At 55.7% G+C, this 15,233-nt stretch overlaps 1 protein-coding gene across 4 annotated transcripts in view; it reads right to left on the bottom strand.

The window, feature by feature from the left end:
* Positions 1–15,233, bottom strand: part of ZNF687 (zinc finger protein 687) — a 30,754-nt gene that overhangs the window by 4,966 nt on the left and 10,555 nt on the right. Inside the window, exons 1-6 of one of the 4 annotated variants that reach the window (XM_072846851.1) lie at positions 13,431–13,449; positions 12,576–12,706; positions 6,187–6,271; positions 3,562–5,828; positions 1,274–1,452; positions 527–703 (exon numbers count right to left, since the gene is read on the bottom strand). In XM_072846851.1, the coding sequence (XP_072702952.1) occupies positions 527–703; positions 1,274–1,452; positions 3,562–5,828; positions 6,187–6,271; positions 12,576–12,706; positions 13,431–13,434 (2,843 nt within the window). In that variant the 5' untranslated portion in view covers positions 13,435–13,449. Of the gene's footprint in view, positions 1–526; positions 704–1,273; positions 1,453–3,561; positions 5,829–6,186; positions 6,272–12,575; positions 12,714–13,430; positions 13,454–15,233 lie in introns of those variants that run through there. The other 3 variants (XM_072846852.1, XM_072846854.1, XM_072846853.1) reach the window with 3 other exon arrangements.

Here is a 15,233-nt window from a genome sequence, read left to right as displayed (position 1 = left end):
CCACTGTCGGCACAGCCCGGGTTTGGATCAAGAGAATCTTGGAAGAACCCTTTTGGCAAGAGGGTTGAGAGCAGCCCTGGGCACAGTCTGACCCACACCAAGGGAGTGGAACATACAAAGGAGATGGATGCAGCTCCCCATGCTGGTGCTGAGCTCTTTCCCCAACGTCCCATCCACTGAGGATGCTCCCGCTTCTTAGAATCATAGAATCGTTTGGGTTGGAAAAGACCTTTAAGATCATCGAGCCCAACCGTTAACCCAGCACTGCCAAGTCCACCACTAAACCATGTCCCTAAGCACCACATCTACACGGCTTTTAAATACCTTCAGGGATGGGGACTCCCCCACTTCCCTGGGCAGCCTGTGCTCGTGCTTGACAACCCTTTCGGTGAAGACATTTTTCCTAATATCCAGTCTAAACCTCCCCTGGCACAACTTGAGACCGTTTCCTCTCGTCCTATCACGTGTCAGGAGTGATCTCTTCTGGAGAGATCTGTCGGGACGTCAGCTCGCAGGGAACACTTACTTGGACTGCTGGTTGCTGAAGCCGGGGTGCTGTGTGTAGACATGCGCGTGGGCGCTGGGGGCTGACTTGAACGCCATGGGGCAGATGGGGCACTTGTGGAACACCTCACAGTGGGAGGTCTGGATGTGGGACTTGATGGAGTTGACCCCGCCGAAGACCACAGCGCAGCTGGGGCACCTGGAGAGCGGAGGAGAGCGGGAGGCAAGAGGCAGGGGACAAACGGCACAGGGGAGCTCAGCCGTGCCACAGAGACTGGTGCACACCAAGTGCTACCAGCAAAGAGAAGCCGGAGCACAAGGGCCCACGCCTGCTCCCTGTCCGACCACGGGACTTGGGAAGAGCCCCTGCCCCAACAGACACCAGGATCCAAACCAGTTCTTGGCTTTGGGGTGAGTCCAGTTTGGAGCACCCAGTCCTGCCCGTCGCTGGTGGATCCAGGGCCCCGGCAGAAGGAGCAGGGAGAGATTGTGGGGGTCTGACGCTGCCAGCCAGGACTGAGGTGAAACAGTGGCCAGGAGGTCCCAGGAGGAGAAAACTCCCAGGAGGAGGTTAAAGGGGTGAGAGCCAGAGAAGGGGTAAAGCGAGAGGTTCACCCTCAGCCCTGCACCCAGCACTGCTGGGGAGAAGGAAGGTGGATTCCCGCCCCATCTGCAAAATGGAAACCCGCCACAGACTTGGGACTCTCCCCTTTGGTCCTGGGCGTCCCCCCAGGTCCCTCTGCCCCGAGCGCAGGCCGCGGTGCCCTACCTGTACCCCACTCTGCGGGAGAAGTGCAGGCAGGCCTCCTTCAGGTGGGTCTCGAAGTTCGCCAGGAGGAAATTCCCTCCGCACTCGGGGCAGACGTGGGGAGGTCGGTTTTTGTGCATCCGCTGATGGGCGTTAAAGCTGCAGCGATTGGACATGATCATGGGACACGTTGTACAAACCTGGGGGGAGAAGAGCATCGGGAGCTTCAGCCTGGCACGCACCCAGGTGTACAAAAGAGCTCTTAAGCCTTTTCTGCAGATGGACGGGCTAACAACCTGCAACACCCAAAGCAGCCCCAAGCCACGTGCCGCTGGGGAAAGAGAAGTGCCGGGACTCTGCAGGGCACGTTTTAAGGAGATAATACGCTTGCGCCAGCTTGCTGGGTAATTCTTGAGGGAATTTCACAAGCAGACAAGATGCCTTTTCCAGGCTTTTCATCACAGATGGGTCCCAGATGCAGCGTGTGCCAAGGGTTAGCCGGGGACCAGCCACTCGGCGAGGGAGTTTTACCAGAGGGAGCGGGGGCGTAGTCAAACCAGCTGCCAAAACCGTTTCGAAACGATTTCCAACTCCACGCCAGGATACGGACATGGGGATGTTGAGGGGAGAAGCTGACAAGGACTCGAGGAAACGGGACAGGGCTTCCAATAGGAGCTGCCCTGGAAGATGTGGTAACCAGAGCATAGGCGGGGTGAGGAAGGAAAGGAGCAGCCCCCAGCGAGAGGCCACGTGCAGCAAGCTGTCCTCGGGCTCCCCTCGCTGCTGGTGCCCAGACTGGGGTCCAAAGCGCTGCCAAGAGACCCAAGGGTGATTTTGGCAGTGGGGCAGCAAGAGGGAATGAGAAATTGGACAGGGAACAGCAGCTAAAGACAGCCTTTAAATGGAGCAGGGACAGGGGGGCAAGTCAGGAAGGGAGAGGGGATGAAAGGTGGCAGGTGAGGAAGAGGATTAAGGAGGCTTACGGCTTCAGCCATCCCCATCCCTTGCTGTGCCGAGGAAAGCCTCTGGGTCTCTTCTTTTTTTTAAAGGAAAAAAAAGCTGTTTGTAGGCAGTGTTGGTTTAGGGATGAGTCTGTCTGCTGGGTACGGGGACAAAGCTACTCTGGCTAGGTGAAGGCCGTTAACAGGCTTTGCCCTGCCAGCAACTTCATGTCGAATTTCCAAGCTCAAGCACTCCCCGCAGATGGGCTCTCTCTAAGCTAGAAACATTACGCTGCCGCATTCACAGGCAGCAGGTGCCTGTGGGGAGATAAGGGCGATTTCCCCAGCTCTCCTGTCCCTGATCTCCTCCTCTTTGTGCCCTCTCACTGCTCCTGCTGCAGCCCTAGTGTGGATATCCCATCTTCACTGCGTCCCAGACCCTCAATCGACACCAAGGCTAGGAGAAGGGATGGGAGTAAGAAATCCTCCCCTGTTAAAAGAAAGCTCCTCGGGACAATCCATATAAGCACGTGAATCTTGGCGCTCCTGGTGACCTTCAAACAGAAAGCAGCCCTCCCCTGTAGCAGCAGGGCTTTAATACCTGCATTTGAACAGCGTCCTGGCTACAGCAGCAGCCTCGAAGCAAACAGAGTTACCAGGAAACAGCAAATTCCTTCTATGCAAAGGAAGCCGGGGGGCCTGAACGTCTCTGGACAAAGGGAAAGGTGAAGACGTACCACAGGGAGGACAGGGCTCCTCTGTGGACCTGTTTTCCCTCCTTGCCTTTTAAAGGTCATCCCTCAGCAGCATTAATCCTGTCTGTTTGCTGGATGCTGCCTGCCCTAACAAACCAGGATGTGTTGGCAGCAGCAGGAAGCACCCGGGATCTCAAGGTTGGTTCTCAAAGAGGAGGAAAAAAAAAAACCCCAACACACACACCCTGGTTCCTCCAGCCTCCATTTGTGCTTCAAGCCAGTGAAAGAGGAAGCGGCGCCCACGGCTCTAACATGGCTCCGTGGGGACGGCTACATCCAGCAGCGGGTGCCAGCAGGCAGGGCACTAACACTCGGGGACCCGCTCCTCCCTCCCTGCCGCACCCTGGCTCCTGCGCCCACGGGGCAGCTTTATCACCAGCCGACAACTGACAACCGCCTCCCTTCCCTCCACCCAGTGCCTCGTGGGCATGAACCTAACGCCAGCTCACAGGTTTTCCTTCCTGCATGAGTTTTACATCTGGAGGAATCAGGTGTGCGCAGGCAGGCGCTGCCTAGATCACATTGGGAGAGCCCTCCACTTCTGTCCCGCATCCCCAGGGACGGTTTGCTGTGGCTCTAACGTCCAGCTCCCACTGCCCTCCCGCCTACGTACCGTGCTGCTGGTCGTCCCCGTGGTCACCGCCTGCTGGAAATGCGCGGCCAGCCCGGCTTTGTCTTTGCATTGCTCTTTGCACTCCAGGCACCTGAAGCAGCTGTAGTTGGTCTGCTCCGAGCTGTTGCTCAGAGGCAGGATGGGGAGGTCCTGAGCCCCGTTGGCCGTGGCCAAGGCATCCTGAGCCACGCCAGTCACTTTGCTAGCGGGGAAGGAGGTCACCGAGACCAGGGGGGTGATGTCCGGCTGTCCGATCATTTGATCCAAAGCAATCGGCCTCATGACCAAATGGGAGCACTGCATCACCAGGCCTTTGTCCTTGTGCTCCCGGGCGTGCAGGAGCAAACTGCACTTGTTGAAGAAGACGAGGCGTTTGGTGCAGTGGTTGCAGGTTACCTCGATGCGCATGCTTCGCCGGTCATAGTGGCGAGCCAAGCTCTTCTCCAGGGCGAAGGAGTCCCCGCACTCCAGGCAGCGGTAACCGAAGGGAGGCAGGGCGAGGCTCGCGTCGGCCGGAGGATTCAGGTTGGGTTTGTACGTTGGCAAGAGGTTTTTACTGTTGAGGATCTTGTTAAAGGCTTCCACGAGGCTGGACTGGCTCCTGGAAATGACCGTGCCTGCGATGGTAGGGGAAGGCTTCTGCGGCTGCACCATCACAACTGTGGTGCCATTGACTTTCTGGTTGGCCGTGGTGGTGATGGTGGTGGTCTGCGTCACGGTGCTGATGTTGGTCCTGGTGTCAGCTTTGGGCAGGGTCTGTGGCACGAGGTTGATGATGTTCTTGGCCATGGCTTTACCTGTCTTTGCCGGCAGCACCACGGATTTTTGCTGAGCCACGCTGGCAGCGATCAGCATGGCGCTGCTGGCATTCTGGATGGTGGAGACGGGCAGGACGGTCCCTTTGAGCTTGGTGCCGTTGCCAAGCTGAACACTGACGATTTTTGGCCCCTCGATGGTTTTCAAGGGGCTGGAGAGCTCCATTTTCTCCTTGGGCATCTCCAGCGCGATCCCTTCCTCTTTCTCTGCCGATGCTGAGAAGCCGGCACCCTCAAGAGAGGTCTCCTGAGAGCTGTGCTCGGCTGACCCCTTGGTGGAGCCTGGCTCTGAATCTGATGAGACCCTGGTCACTGTCCGGGTGATGCTGCCACAAGATGTTTTGATGGTTTTAATCCGCACTTTCAGGGGCCGTGAGGAATTGGAAGAAGGGGAATCATTGTTGTTGTCTTCTTCCTCCTCCTCTTCCTCAGCGCTGGACATACTCTGTGGACTTCCCATCGACTTCTCCAGAATTTCATCCTCTTCCTTGAGGGTGATGTTGTCCAGCTGCTTTGGAGAAGTGGGGAGTCTGGGGCTTTGTACCACCGGCGAGGAAGGCTTGAAGAAGGGCTCCTGGGGGCTGGCGGGCGAGTGTTTCACTTCAGGAAGGTTGCTGGTGCTGCTGTCGAGGTTTGGGTCAGAACCGGGCCAGGATGTGATGGGAGAATCATCCGTGGAGTAGCGAACAGTGACTGATTTCAGGTGATCCAAGGGACTGTCACCCAAGGCTGCAGCCAAACCCTTTGGGCTGGCTTCGCGGCCCACATCCTCCGAGTCAGACTCCTCTTTTTTGATGCAGGGGATGGTAGGAGGGGACCCGTTTGCACCCCCTACCTGGCTTGTTTCGAAGGACTGCGGGAAAGCCGAGGGCAGGTTCTCCGCACTCTCTCCCATGGGCTCTTTGCAGTCCAGTGACGGGGTGGGGGACGGGGAGAGGGAGGGCACGGCGAGGGATTTCTCTTTCGGCTTACACTCCCGGGGTCTGTCAATCAGGTTGGCAGCGTTGTCTTCGTTGGGATCGGGGCTAAAATGGGAGAAGATATCCAGGGCTTTGGGGCCTTTTTCCTTCACCCAACACTCCCCATTGGAGGATGCCACAGCTTCCACAGACCTGGAGGTGGGGGACCTAGGCATCTCGGTGGCCCCAAAGCCATTCTGCAGCAAGCGGGGCCCAATGACGTGCCCATCTTTACTGCGCCCATCCAGGGCATCGAGCTGCTCGGGGCAGACGGTGTTCTTCACGATCACGCTGACAGCGGTGATGTCTGTGTGGGGGAGGACGTGGTCAGGGGGCCCCGGCTCCCCGGGGACTTGCTTGATGTGAGCGTCAGCGTCCTCATGGCCAGAATGGATGGCCTCGTTTGTGTCGATGTCAGGAATATCAAAAGCTGCCAGAAGGTCATCAAAATCTGGAGTTTTCATGTCACCCATGGTGGGGAATATGGCAGAGTCTGCAACAGAGCAAGGAGAAGGAGCATTAGCACCATGACCCGGGCACGCGGACGAAGCCGTCAGAGACACGTAGCAGAGAAACAGATGGGGGAACTTGCTTCTCCTGAGCCCCACACTAAGCACAAAATCCCCGTGCCGCCTTCCCTTTGAACCCCAGCCTCGCACCCCTTGGGCAATCGCAACGCTTCTCGGCCTTTTTCGCTTCATTTGTTTGCATATAATTTTTTTATCCCCAGCCAGGACAGGAGAAAGGATCAGAAGGATGCCAGCGCCCTGGGAGAGACGTCTGAGACCGCAGGATGCAGCCTGGCAAGGAGAGCCCTGCCCCAAGGCCGGAGCAATTCCCCACGTACATACAAGTTGAGGAAGGGCAACAGCTCCGCGGCAGAGGATCGGCGGGTTGCAATGAATCACCAGGCAGGTGCGAGTCGGGACCAGAGAGCTGCAGAAAGAGCAAATGCCTCACAAGGGGAACAGCCATCGGGGACACTCGATACGACACAGGAACCGTCCTTCCCCACCATGACAGCAAGGCTGTCCCAAGGCCAGCCCCATGAGGACACGGCTCACAAGGAAGGCGTCCAGAAAGTAACAGGAAGACTCAGATAAGAGACCTCAAACACGTGAGCTGTGAGGCAAAGGATGAAGAAACAGGGGAGGCTGAGGGAAGACATGGCAACATGTTTCAAAACATGGCTGTGGCAGAGACAAAGGGAATAATGTTCCTCCTGTCGCTGCAGACTGGTAAGAAATCCCAGGATTAAGCTGCAGCCAGGGGATGTGGCTTAGACAGCAGGAAAGACTCTGATTTATAAGGATAACCAGGCAAAGGATCTGGCTAGGCAGGAGGACGGGGGACGCCCCACGTGCTGGAGAGCAGCTGGATGCGTGTCTGTCCGCGGGGGAACAGATCTGCCGGGAGGGGACGGGGGGTCTTGGGGATGGTATTGGGGTACGCTGCCCTCAGGCCTTCTGCTCTTAGCATAGATGGTTACTCCTAACATGAATCAGCAAAAGCAAAAAACAAGAAGAGAAACCTCTATCTCAGAGGCTGTGAGGGGTAAATGCAAACACCCTGCAGCCCCGTGGAGAGCCAGCCCTGGCAGTCGCCTCTTCCTCAGCGCTGCCTCTCAGCTGCCGCAGATTAAGCCAAGGCTGCTGGAGCACTCGCTGCCTGCCTGCCGTCACCCTGCCCTCGCCCTGCCTCCCCGCCGCAGGGACAGCACGGCAGGACACGAATCCACTCCTCGGACAGCACAGCTTCCGCGTCAGGGAAATGGCCGCAGCTTACAGCCTGGTCCAACCGCTCCGAGGAGATTCACAGCCTGCCCGGCTGTCCCTGCGGTGCGGTGGCAGCCACCGGCAGCGGGAAGGACAGGCAGCAAGGCTGCTCCAACGGCCACAGCAAAATCCACCGGCAGCCCCATGCCGCAGCAGACTGGACGAGGACAACACATATTGTGGGTAAATCTGCTTTTTGCAAAAGGGAGGGATTCCCTCCTGGGGAGCTCGGTTCAGTTAAAACCCACCAACACCAATGGAGAAGTTTAGCCTGCATGGCCAGCAGCTGGGGGACCGACAGCCCCCACAACCCAGTACTGGAAGCCCTCGACCTTGCCACAATTTATGCCAGAAACAAGTCATGGCCTTGCCAAACCTGCCAAACCACAGACAGGCAGAAAACCTGCAGCATTTGTCTCAACAGATTAGCCAGAGCATCCTCCCAGCCAGTGGCACATTACAGGCACCTTCAGCTGTCACATCTTCAGGTCGCAGCATCCATCCCCTTGTCCTACCAGCTGCTGTGGAAGGGAGCGGTTCAGAGTCCCCACAAACACGCTGCTGCGATATAGATGCTTTTAATAAAGATTTAATAATCTCCTCAGTCCTGTTCACTTATTTGTGAGGAGTGGGATGGATGGATGGATGGACGGACGGATGGATTCTTGGCGTTGGCCAAACATGAAGCTGGTTTCCACCTCTCCTATCTAATCGGGGATGAACGCAGACTAGCTTTCCCCTTGCAGGAGCAGCATCTCAGGCACGTCCCTGTATGAGCCTCGTACCTTGGAGACCACAACATGTCCACTCTCGCCCCTACACAACCCGGCGCAGCCGGTTCAGCGTTTAGGCCCTTCATCTCGCCTCGATGTGATGCTCCAGCTTCCTGCTGGTCACAGAAAGGCTTTTGCCGATGGCTGCAGCCTGGCAGTGTGCAGCATCCCTGGGAGAGGGCACCATGTCGCAGGCCAGGAAAGCATTCCTCGCACGCTGGTGCTGCTCAGGGGAAGGGTTGCATCCTCAGAAGAGCTCCTCTGAGCCTCCATGGCGATCTCCATTTTGGAGACCCCGCGGGGCACACGGAGGGCCAGACACACTCACGGAGGGCCAGACACACTCCTGTGGCAAAGAGCTCCATCCCACAGTGCTCTTCCTTTCCCAAACTGGAGGTGGATGGAGGAAACAAGCAGAGCTGGTGCCCAGCACCTCCATGGCCGCATCTGGCCTCAGGGAAGCAGCAGCTCCCACCCAGCCCAGGTTTCCTTGGAGGCAAGCAGCAGCGATTACAGTTCCGCTCCACTTGTGTCCGAAGCAAAAACTACCTACTACCTTGCGCTGTTGGGAGTCTCCCGACCAGCCTTCACCCTCTCCAACACGAGTACCTGGTGACAAAGCAGCGTGGAGGCCAAACGGGGTTCAGAAACAGCCTTGGGACTGCTCTCACACGTGGTTTGGTCTTTTTTTTGCACCTGGCAAACCCCTTATGTGCCCAATTCAGCTATTCTCAGGCTTAGCGGGGTTGTAAAGACTCTGGTGGTTTTCCCGACAGACAGCTTAGTAAGGAGGCTTAGTCTAGCTTTATTTTTAACTCTCACTGTAGGTCACCCAAAGGGGATCTCCACTGGGTGCAGCGTGGGGTCTGTGGGCCACCAAGGAATCCGCTGCTCCAGAATGACGCTGACATTTAAAATGCAAGTGGGTGACTTTCTACTGGCATCGCTTCTGCCATGCCCAAGCAGCCCCGTCTGTCGACCCACAGATCCTGCCGCGGCATTGCGGGGGAGGAAGTTACCAGGGCGAGTGCTCACTGGTACTTAAATCTCCACTAAAGCCGAAGGGGAAGACGGCACAGAAAAGGCAAGAGTAATATTTCTTGCCTGCAAAAGCACAAGGGATTTGACATTGGAACAAGCCACTGGGAGACAAGAAAAGGACGACCTCGGAGGAAGGCATCCACGCCACAAAATGGAATACCACCGAGGCAAACAGCAGAGCTGCCTTCTAGCCAGGGATGTTCCTGTGAGAGCAGAGCAGTCACCCCCAGGGACACCGAGGATGCTATGGCACAGGCCTCACCAGCCAGGCAGCGGAGGGGATTCTGTTAGCAACAGGAAGATCATCTTTGTGAGGCTGAAAAACACAGGAATAAGGTCTCAAAGAGCACAAGTGAGATTGTGCTTCTTTATCTCCCCATAAACATGTGGGGGTTTTAACCAAATGTCCTATTCCGCTTTGGGATGAAGTCAAAACACGCTTGCGTTTAATGGGGGAAGAGACTGTCCCTACAGAAGGGCTGATAATCTAGATCTCAAAATGAAAAATTAGCCTTTGCTGCCGGTTGCCACGACTGCCTGCATGTGCCCCCCCAGACCTTGCTCTGCCCAGCAGGCCACTGGTCTGTACCTCTCCCTCCAGCACCAGCTTTGGGGAAGCAGACTCATTTCTGGGAGATTTCAACAAGTGCACCCCACTTTCTAAAACCAGTTTTCACCATGTGCTCCTCCAGGCGATGCAGGACTTCAGCCGTGACCTCAGCAGAGGGAAGCCATCAGTGAGAGAACCAGAAGGAAAAGCACCAGGCTTTAAAATACTGCGGCAGGGGGAGATACCGAATGCTACGCTCCTCTTCCAGCATTGCCATCTGGTTCTTCAGCACAGGATCTCTGCCGAGAACAGCGTGACACAAGGACATTTGTTTTCAAATGACTTTTCTAATCACCGTTTAGCAGGATACAAATATTTACAGTAAAGCAGAGAGAAGCAGGTTGCTACGCTGGAAAAGATTCCCAAGAAGAAAAGAGGCGACGCAAGGGAAATCCTCCTCTATCCAGCACAGAGGGAAAGAGTGCCAGCTCTGTCCTCAAAGAGGCTTTGGGTCAGCAAGGTGAGCGGAGCCTGAAGGTTGGGGATGACAAGTGATCCGTCTTCAGGCTTGATATTGCTTTTCCCCGTGCCAGGGGATGGCTCACAAGTGACCTGCAGGAGCCAGCCTTGCTGCACCCCCAGCACCTCCTGCAAGGTATATATCCCCCAGCATACCTCCCCAGGCAAAAAGAGACTAGGGTGAAAAGCACAAAGCTGCCAAGAAGAGCTTCTCTCCTGGACAGGAGGACACGCGAGTGAACGCCAGTAAGATGGTGAACCTCCGCTGGGTTGAGCAGAGCCCGGAGACGCTGGCAGGGACAGGACTGCACACAGTGGCTGGGCTCCAGGCACAAAGAGGTCGCTCCCATCTCCGAAGCGCTGGCTTGCATCACCACCAGCTCCTCTCACCATTGATTAAGGGAAATGGAGCATTCTCATGTGCTAATGCCACAAAGGACCAGCCCAGTGCTCGGCCTGGCTTATTACTTTTATTCTGTGCTCAAGACCTGCTCTGCCGTAAACCCTTAATTCATTTTTATCAGGGTCTCTGATGGGGAGAGGAAAGAACGAACCCACAGCACCTGATTTCTCTGGGCTCTCAGATGGGTTTTAAATATATCCCACTGATCTTTTTAAGTGTTTCCTTCGATTACATCCTTCCCAGCCCCTCACTAAAAAGGTTCTGGCCTTTCTTGCCTTTAAAAACCTACCTTTGTCTTGGCCAACCACGCCCTCCTTTTAGCATCTCTGCTTTTAAAAGCAAAACCAATTCTGGATCCTCTGTCTCTTTTTTAAAAGCTCACAGCTTTAAGGCAGGAATGAAGTCATTTACGAACCGTTCATCGCTTCCATGCTCTCAGAGATGCTTTTCAAGTGATGGCTTCCCACCGAAAGGGAGGCTCCTCCTTGCAGGAGTCCCTCCACAGGATTGATTACACGAGTATTTCTCCTTGTTTGGTGTTAACAGGAAGGTCTCTGCCCCAGAAGGGGTTTTTTTTGTTCTTGTTCTTAGAAATCCCAAGTCTAAGATCTCTCGTTCAGCCCCTTCTGATGGAAGAGGAGAGTCATGGTCCTGAGCCTATCAAAAAGGAGACAGCAGAGACGGGAAGAGCCCGGCTCCACCTTGAACTCTACCAGGCTGACACGGGGAGTTATTTTGGTAGCTCAAAACACAACTATTTTCTTAGGCAAAAGAACTATTTTTCTTAGGCGAAACAAAGCCAACGATGGGGGAAGGGAAGGGTATTTTTAACCTTACTGGCTAAGTGGCCTTAACTATCTTGCCTCTCAGAAAAAGAAAAGTTTACAACAAGCACCACCTTCGCATGGAAACAGCTCTCTGATGGAGGCAACGGCGTCCCACCACACACAAGCCCTCCGCACGCAGGCTGCCTTCTGAAGCACTGGCAGGACCCGTCCGTGGTCATGCGGCTCAGAGCCGGTCTGATCATCCATCAGCATGGCGGTCACCGGTCCCCTGGCTTCACAGCTTGGGAAACCGCAGCACGGCAGAGAGAAAGAGTCAGAGAACCAAACCCATCTGTGGGAAAGATCCCAAAATCCCCTCTGGATTTGATGAGGAAGAGCTGCGGACCAGAAGGTTGCCAAACTTGTTTGCCAGCCTGCCCTGAACATCACAGCCCTGGCTCTAAATTAAAGGCCAGCAGACTCCACATCTGAAAGTCCCCACTCTGTGATCTTTCCTACTACCAAAAACACATGAAAGGACGCGAGGCACAGGATCACCCCGAAATACACCCCACGGAGATGGTTACCCCGATGGAAAACACAAGGCAGCGCCGTGCACCTCTGCACAGCGTACAGACCAGGGCCACGCCTCGTAGCCAGCACTGCCGGCCGCCCTGCCGGGAGACGGCACGTGGTGATCGAGCCACGTGCTGCTTGGGAGCGGGACACGTCCTGGGATCAGCAAGGAGGCTGAGCTGGGTAACCCAAATCCCTGCCCAGAGAAAGAAGTTGGCGCAGGCTGCCGAGTCCAAAACCACGGAGTTACTAGCGTCCCCTTTCCACCCCAAAGATCCCCTTTCCACCCCAACCATCCTCTTCCCACCCCAACCATGCTGCCAACCCAACCACCTCGTGCCCGCGAGCCGTAGCCTTTCGGTAGGTGACTCCTAAGGTCAGGAATGCCAGACGTCACCTCTCCACAAGTCACCCCAAGGTTACATGGGGTTTTGAACTGAAATCACCAACGCTATACTAAAACCAGCCCTTCCTCCAGCAAAGCACAAGGCTGGAGAGATGGGGCTGGAGCTGAAAAGCAGGGCAACCCGTTATTTGCATAGTGAATATACACACACACACAAAGCCCAAGCAAAAGCAAATCACACCAATAATCACGAAGCTTTCAGTTTCAGGCAGAAGGAGATAGTTTCACATTAGTCTGCTGTTCACAAAACCATCCCCAGCATCCACCGCGGCTGCCCAGGCTCTGGATGCACAGGGAGGATACAGCTCTCGCAGCACAGCTTTGCTTCGGGATCAGTTGTGTCACCGCTGTCCAGTCCTACATGGGACATAAACCAGGTGCAGGGATTGCAATCAGCAGCCCAGCACACTTATTAAACAAGCGCAGATACCTGGGATGTAACGGTGTCTGGCTGAGATGCGGAGGGGACGTGTTTTAGCTGGTCCCTGGCAGGAAGAGGAAGCAGTTCTGCTAACGCTCTGCTGCGAGGTTCAGGTTTCTGCCTTTCAGAAGAGCAGGAGGCTGGGCAAGAGGCAGGTCTTGGGTTGCTGCCCTCCGCAGCACAGCAAAGACAATAAAAATCCACACGCTTTGGGAGAACAACCATGAGGAAGGGGAGATTCCACTTTCCAGGTCTGAGTCCACAGACCTGCAGCTCCAGGTCTGGAGCAACCCAAGCATCTCTCTACCAAATCCAACAGCGCAAGAGCCCGAGTGTTTCCCACCCGCAGATTATCCCCCACCAGAGAGAGACTGTCACAGGTAAGGCTGAGACAAACCAATGCCAAGCTCGTATTAGCAATGCAGAAAAGCTGCCCTGGAGCTTACTCGGCCCGGCTCCACCACAGAGTCGCTGAGACGCAGACCCTGGATCGGTCCGGTTGAGAGCAACCACTGCGAGCCCCCCAGAAGTTAATGAGGCTCACAGCTAAAATAAGATGACCATGAGTAACTGCTGAAACACAACTGTTATTTTTATGGCTCATTTGCTTATTTAGTCTACCACAAAAAGATAAAACATTGTTAAAAGTCTACTCTCCAGCAGCCAAGCCTCCCTTAAAAGAAAAGCTTATTTGCTCATTAGGAGGGGGGTTGCCCAGCTCGCTGTTTCAGAAGGATGCCGACACCAAAGTTGGCCACAGCACGTGCAGAAGACGACGCTGCTTTCCTTTCCCCAGGCTCCTCATGCTTAAACCCCCCCAAACGTGCCAGCTCCGTTCGCGCCTGAGCTCGAACAACTGCTCACCCATGCTACTCCACGTCCTCCTCCGTACACCAAACCAGAGGCAATTCTTCATCTCCACACCATGTTCCTACGCTGGTTCCGTACCGGGTCATGTTAAAACATATTCAAACGATCCTGCCCTTGCAAACCATCCAGCTGCGCCCACCACGCAGCCCTTAAAATGCTCACACGGTTTTTGAGATCTGCTTTCTGATCAAAGCCGCAGCCACGTCAGCCCTTGCAAGCAAGGGGCTCCAAAAGCCGCCCAGCCCTGGGTTTGGCAGGGGCACGGAGTACCGCACGCTCACCCTCGACGCCAAGAGCACCCGAAGGGCTTCCCACCGCACATTTTTGGCTCAGAACCGGTGGGCACCGTCTGCGGAAGCACCGGGCCCCCGGCTGCCTGCCACCGAGTCTGGCCCACCGGCCAGCGGGGCGAACAGGGGCTGCTCCAAAGCACCCAGAGCAGTTCAGACAAAAGAGGCCGAACACTGGGACTATTTCAAGGGCTTGCTATTTTTAAAAGCTGCTTTTCCTGTTTCCCTTCCTGACCCTTGCAGGGACTTGCTGCCCGCCAGCAAGTTTGCACCAAAACAAGAAAAATTACCCTCCAAAACCCGACTTTGGAACAAAGTTAAGCCAGGTTTAACCCCGCACCGCCCGCCCCTGCATACACGCGCGCGGGGGGCCTGCGGCCCTGCCTGCTGCCCTGCCTGCTGCCCTGCCTGCTGCTGCCGCGTCCGAGGCCAGCGGGAACGGCTGCGCTCCCGGCACCACGTGACAGGCGGGATTAGCTTCCGAGGCACAGAGGAAACCTTTGACAAAGCCTGTCCCCGTGCCACTGCTCCCAGGCCTCGAGCCGGTGGCCTCCCTCGGGCCGACAGCGCCCAGGGAACCCTGGAGAAAAACAAATCTCCGCCGCGGGTATCTGCAAAACACAAAATAATAAGGACAGATTCACCTGGCCGGCAGGGAGCCGAGCGGATCGCTGCCTCTCTTGTCCTCCCGGGGCTCTTAGAGCTATTTTAAAACTGATCCCCTGCTAAAAAGCACCAGCCTTTGTGCAGAGGAGACGTCACCGGTGAGAACAACTGTTTTTAATGAGCTGAACAAGCACTGGGTGTTATACAATCTCTCTCCCCCAGCGGAGACCTGGTAGACAATCTTCAGAGGACCTTGTGGGGGGGAGGACAGGGGCAAATTCCCCGAGCAACAAACTCGTAGCACCTGGCGCAGCTTTTCTCCATTTCAGTGCCTCCCTTTGCTCTCCAAATCCTCCCCAGCCCCCCGTTACTGGCAACTGGCAGAGAGAAGGAAAGAAAAGCTCACGGTAGCCCCGCTCTTGGTTATTTACGCAGCAGCCAGTGTTCGTCTGTTCCCCTTCCCTTCTCTCCAGGGGCAGCTCCTCCCATCACCGTGCTCCCATGAAACAGCCACATTAATGGCTGATGCGGCTCGCAGCTGGTGCCGGGGAAGGACGGGATCGGCGGCATCTGCCCCGGTGCAGATAAAGCGGCAGCGCAGCAGCCTTGCCTTGCCTTGCCTTCCCCGCAGCCCTGCGACTCATCAAAGAAAGCACAGCCGGGAGCAGAGCCCAGAACATTGCAGAGCCGCTGCCTGGATTTTGTGGTCCAGAGATTGTGCGAGCTAAACGCGCAGCTTTCCTTTGTTTTGGGACCAGAAGTGTGGTTTTGACAAGCTTTGCACAAGTTGGTACGAGCAGCCGTGGCTTTGTAGTAGAAAGCCACTTTAAAATGAGTGGGTTTTGTTTAGACGGTTTAATTGAAGTTTCTTGCTGCAACACACGCAGTGCCCTGCTCCAAG

The sequence above is a fragment of the Ciconia boyciana genome, chromosome 26, assembly GCF_034638445.1.
Source record: "Ciconia boyciana chromosome 26, ASM3463844v1, whole genome shotgun sequence".
Lineage (NCBI taxonomy): Eukaryota > Metazoa > Chordata > Aves > Ciconiiformes > Ciconiidae > Ciconia > Ciconia boyciana.
This window is presented reverse-complemented; position numbering and strand designations above follow the sequence as displayed.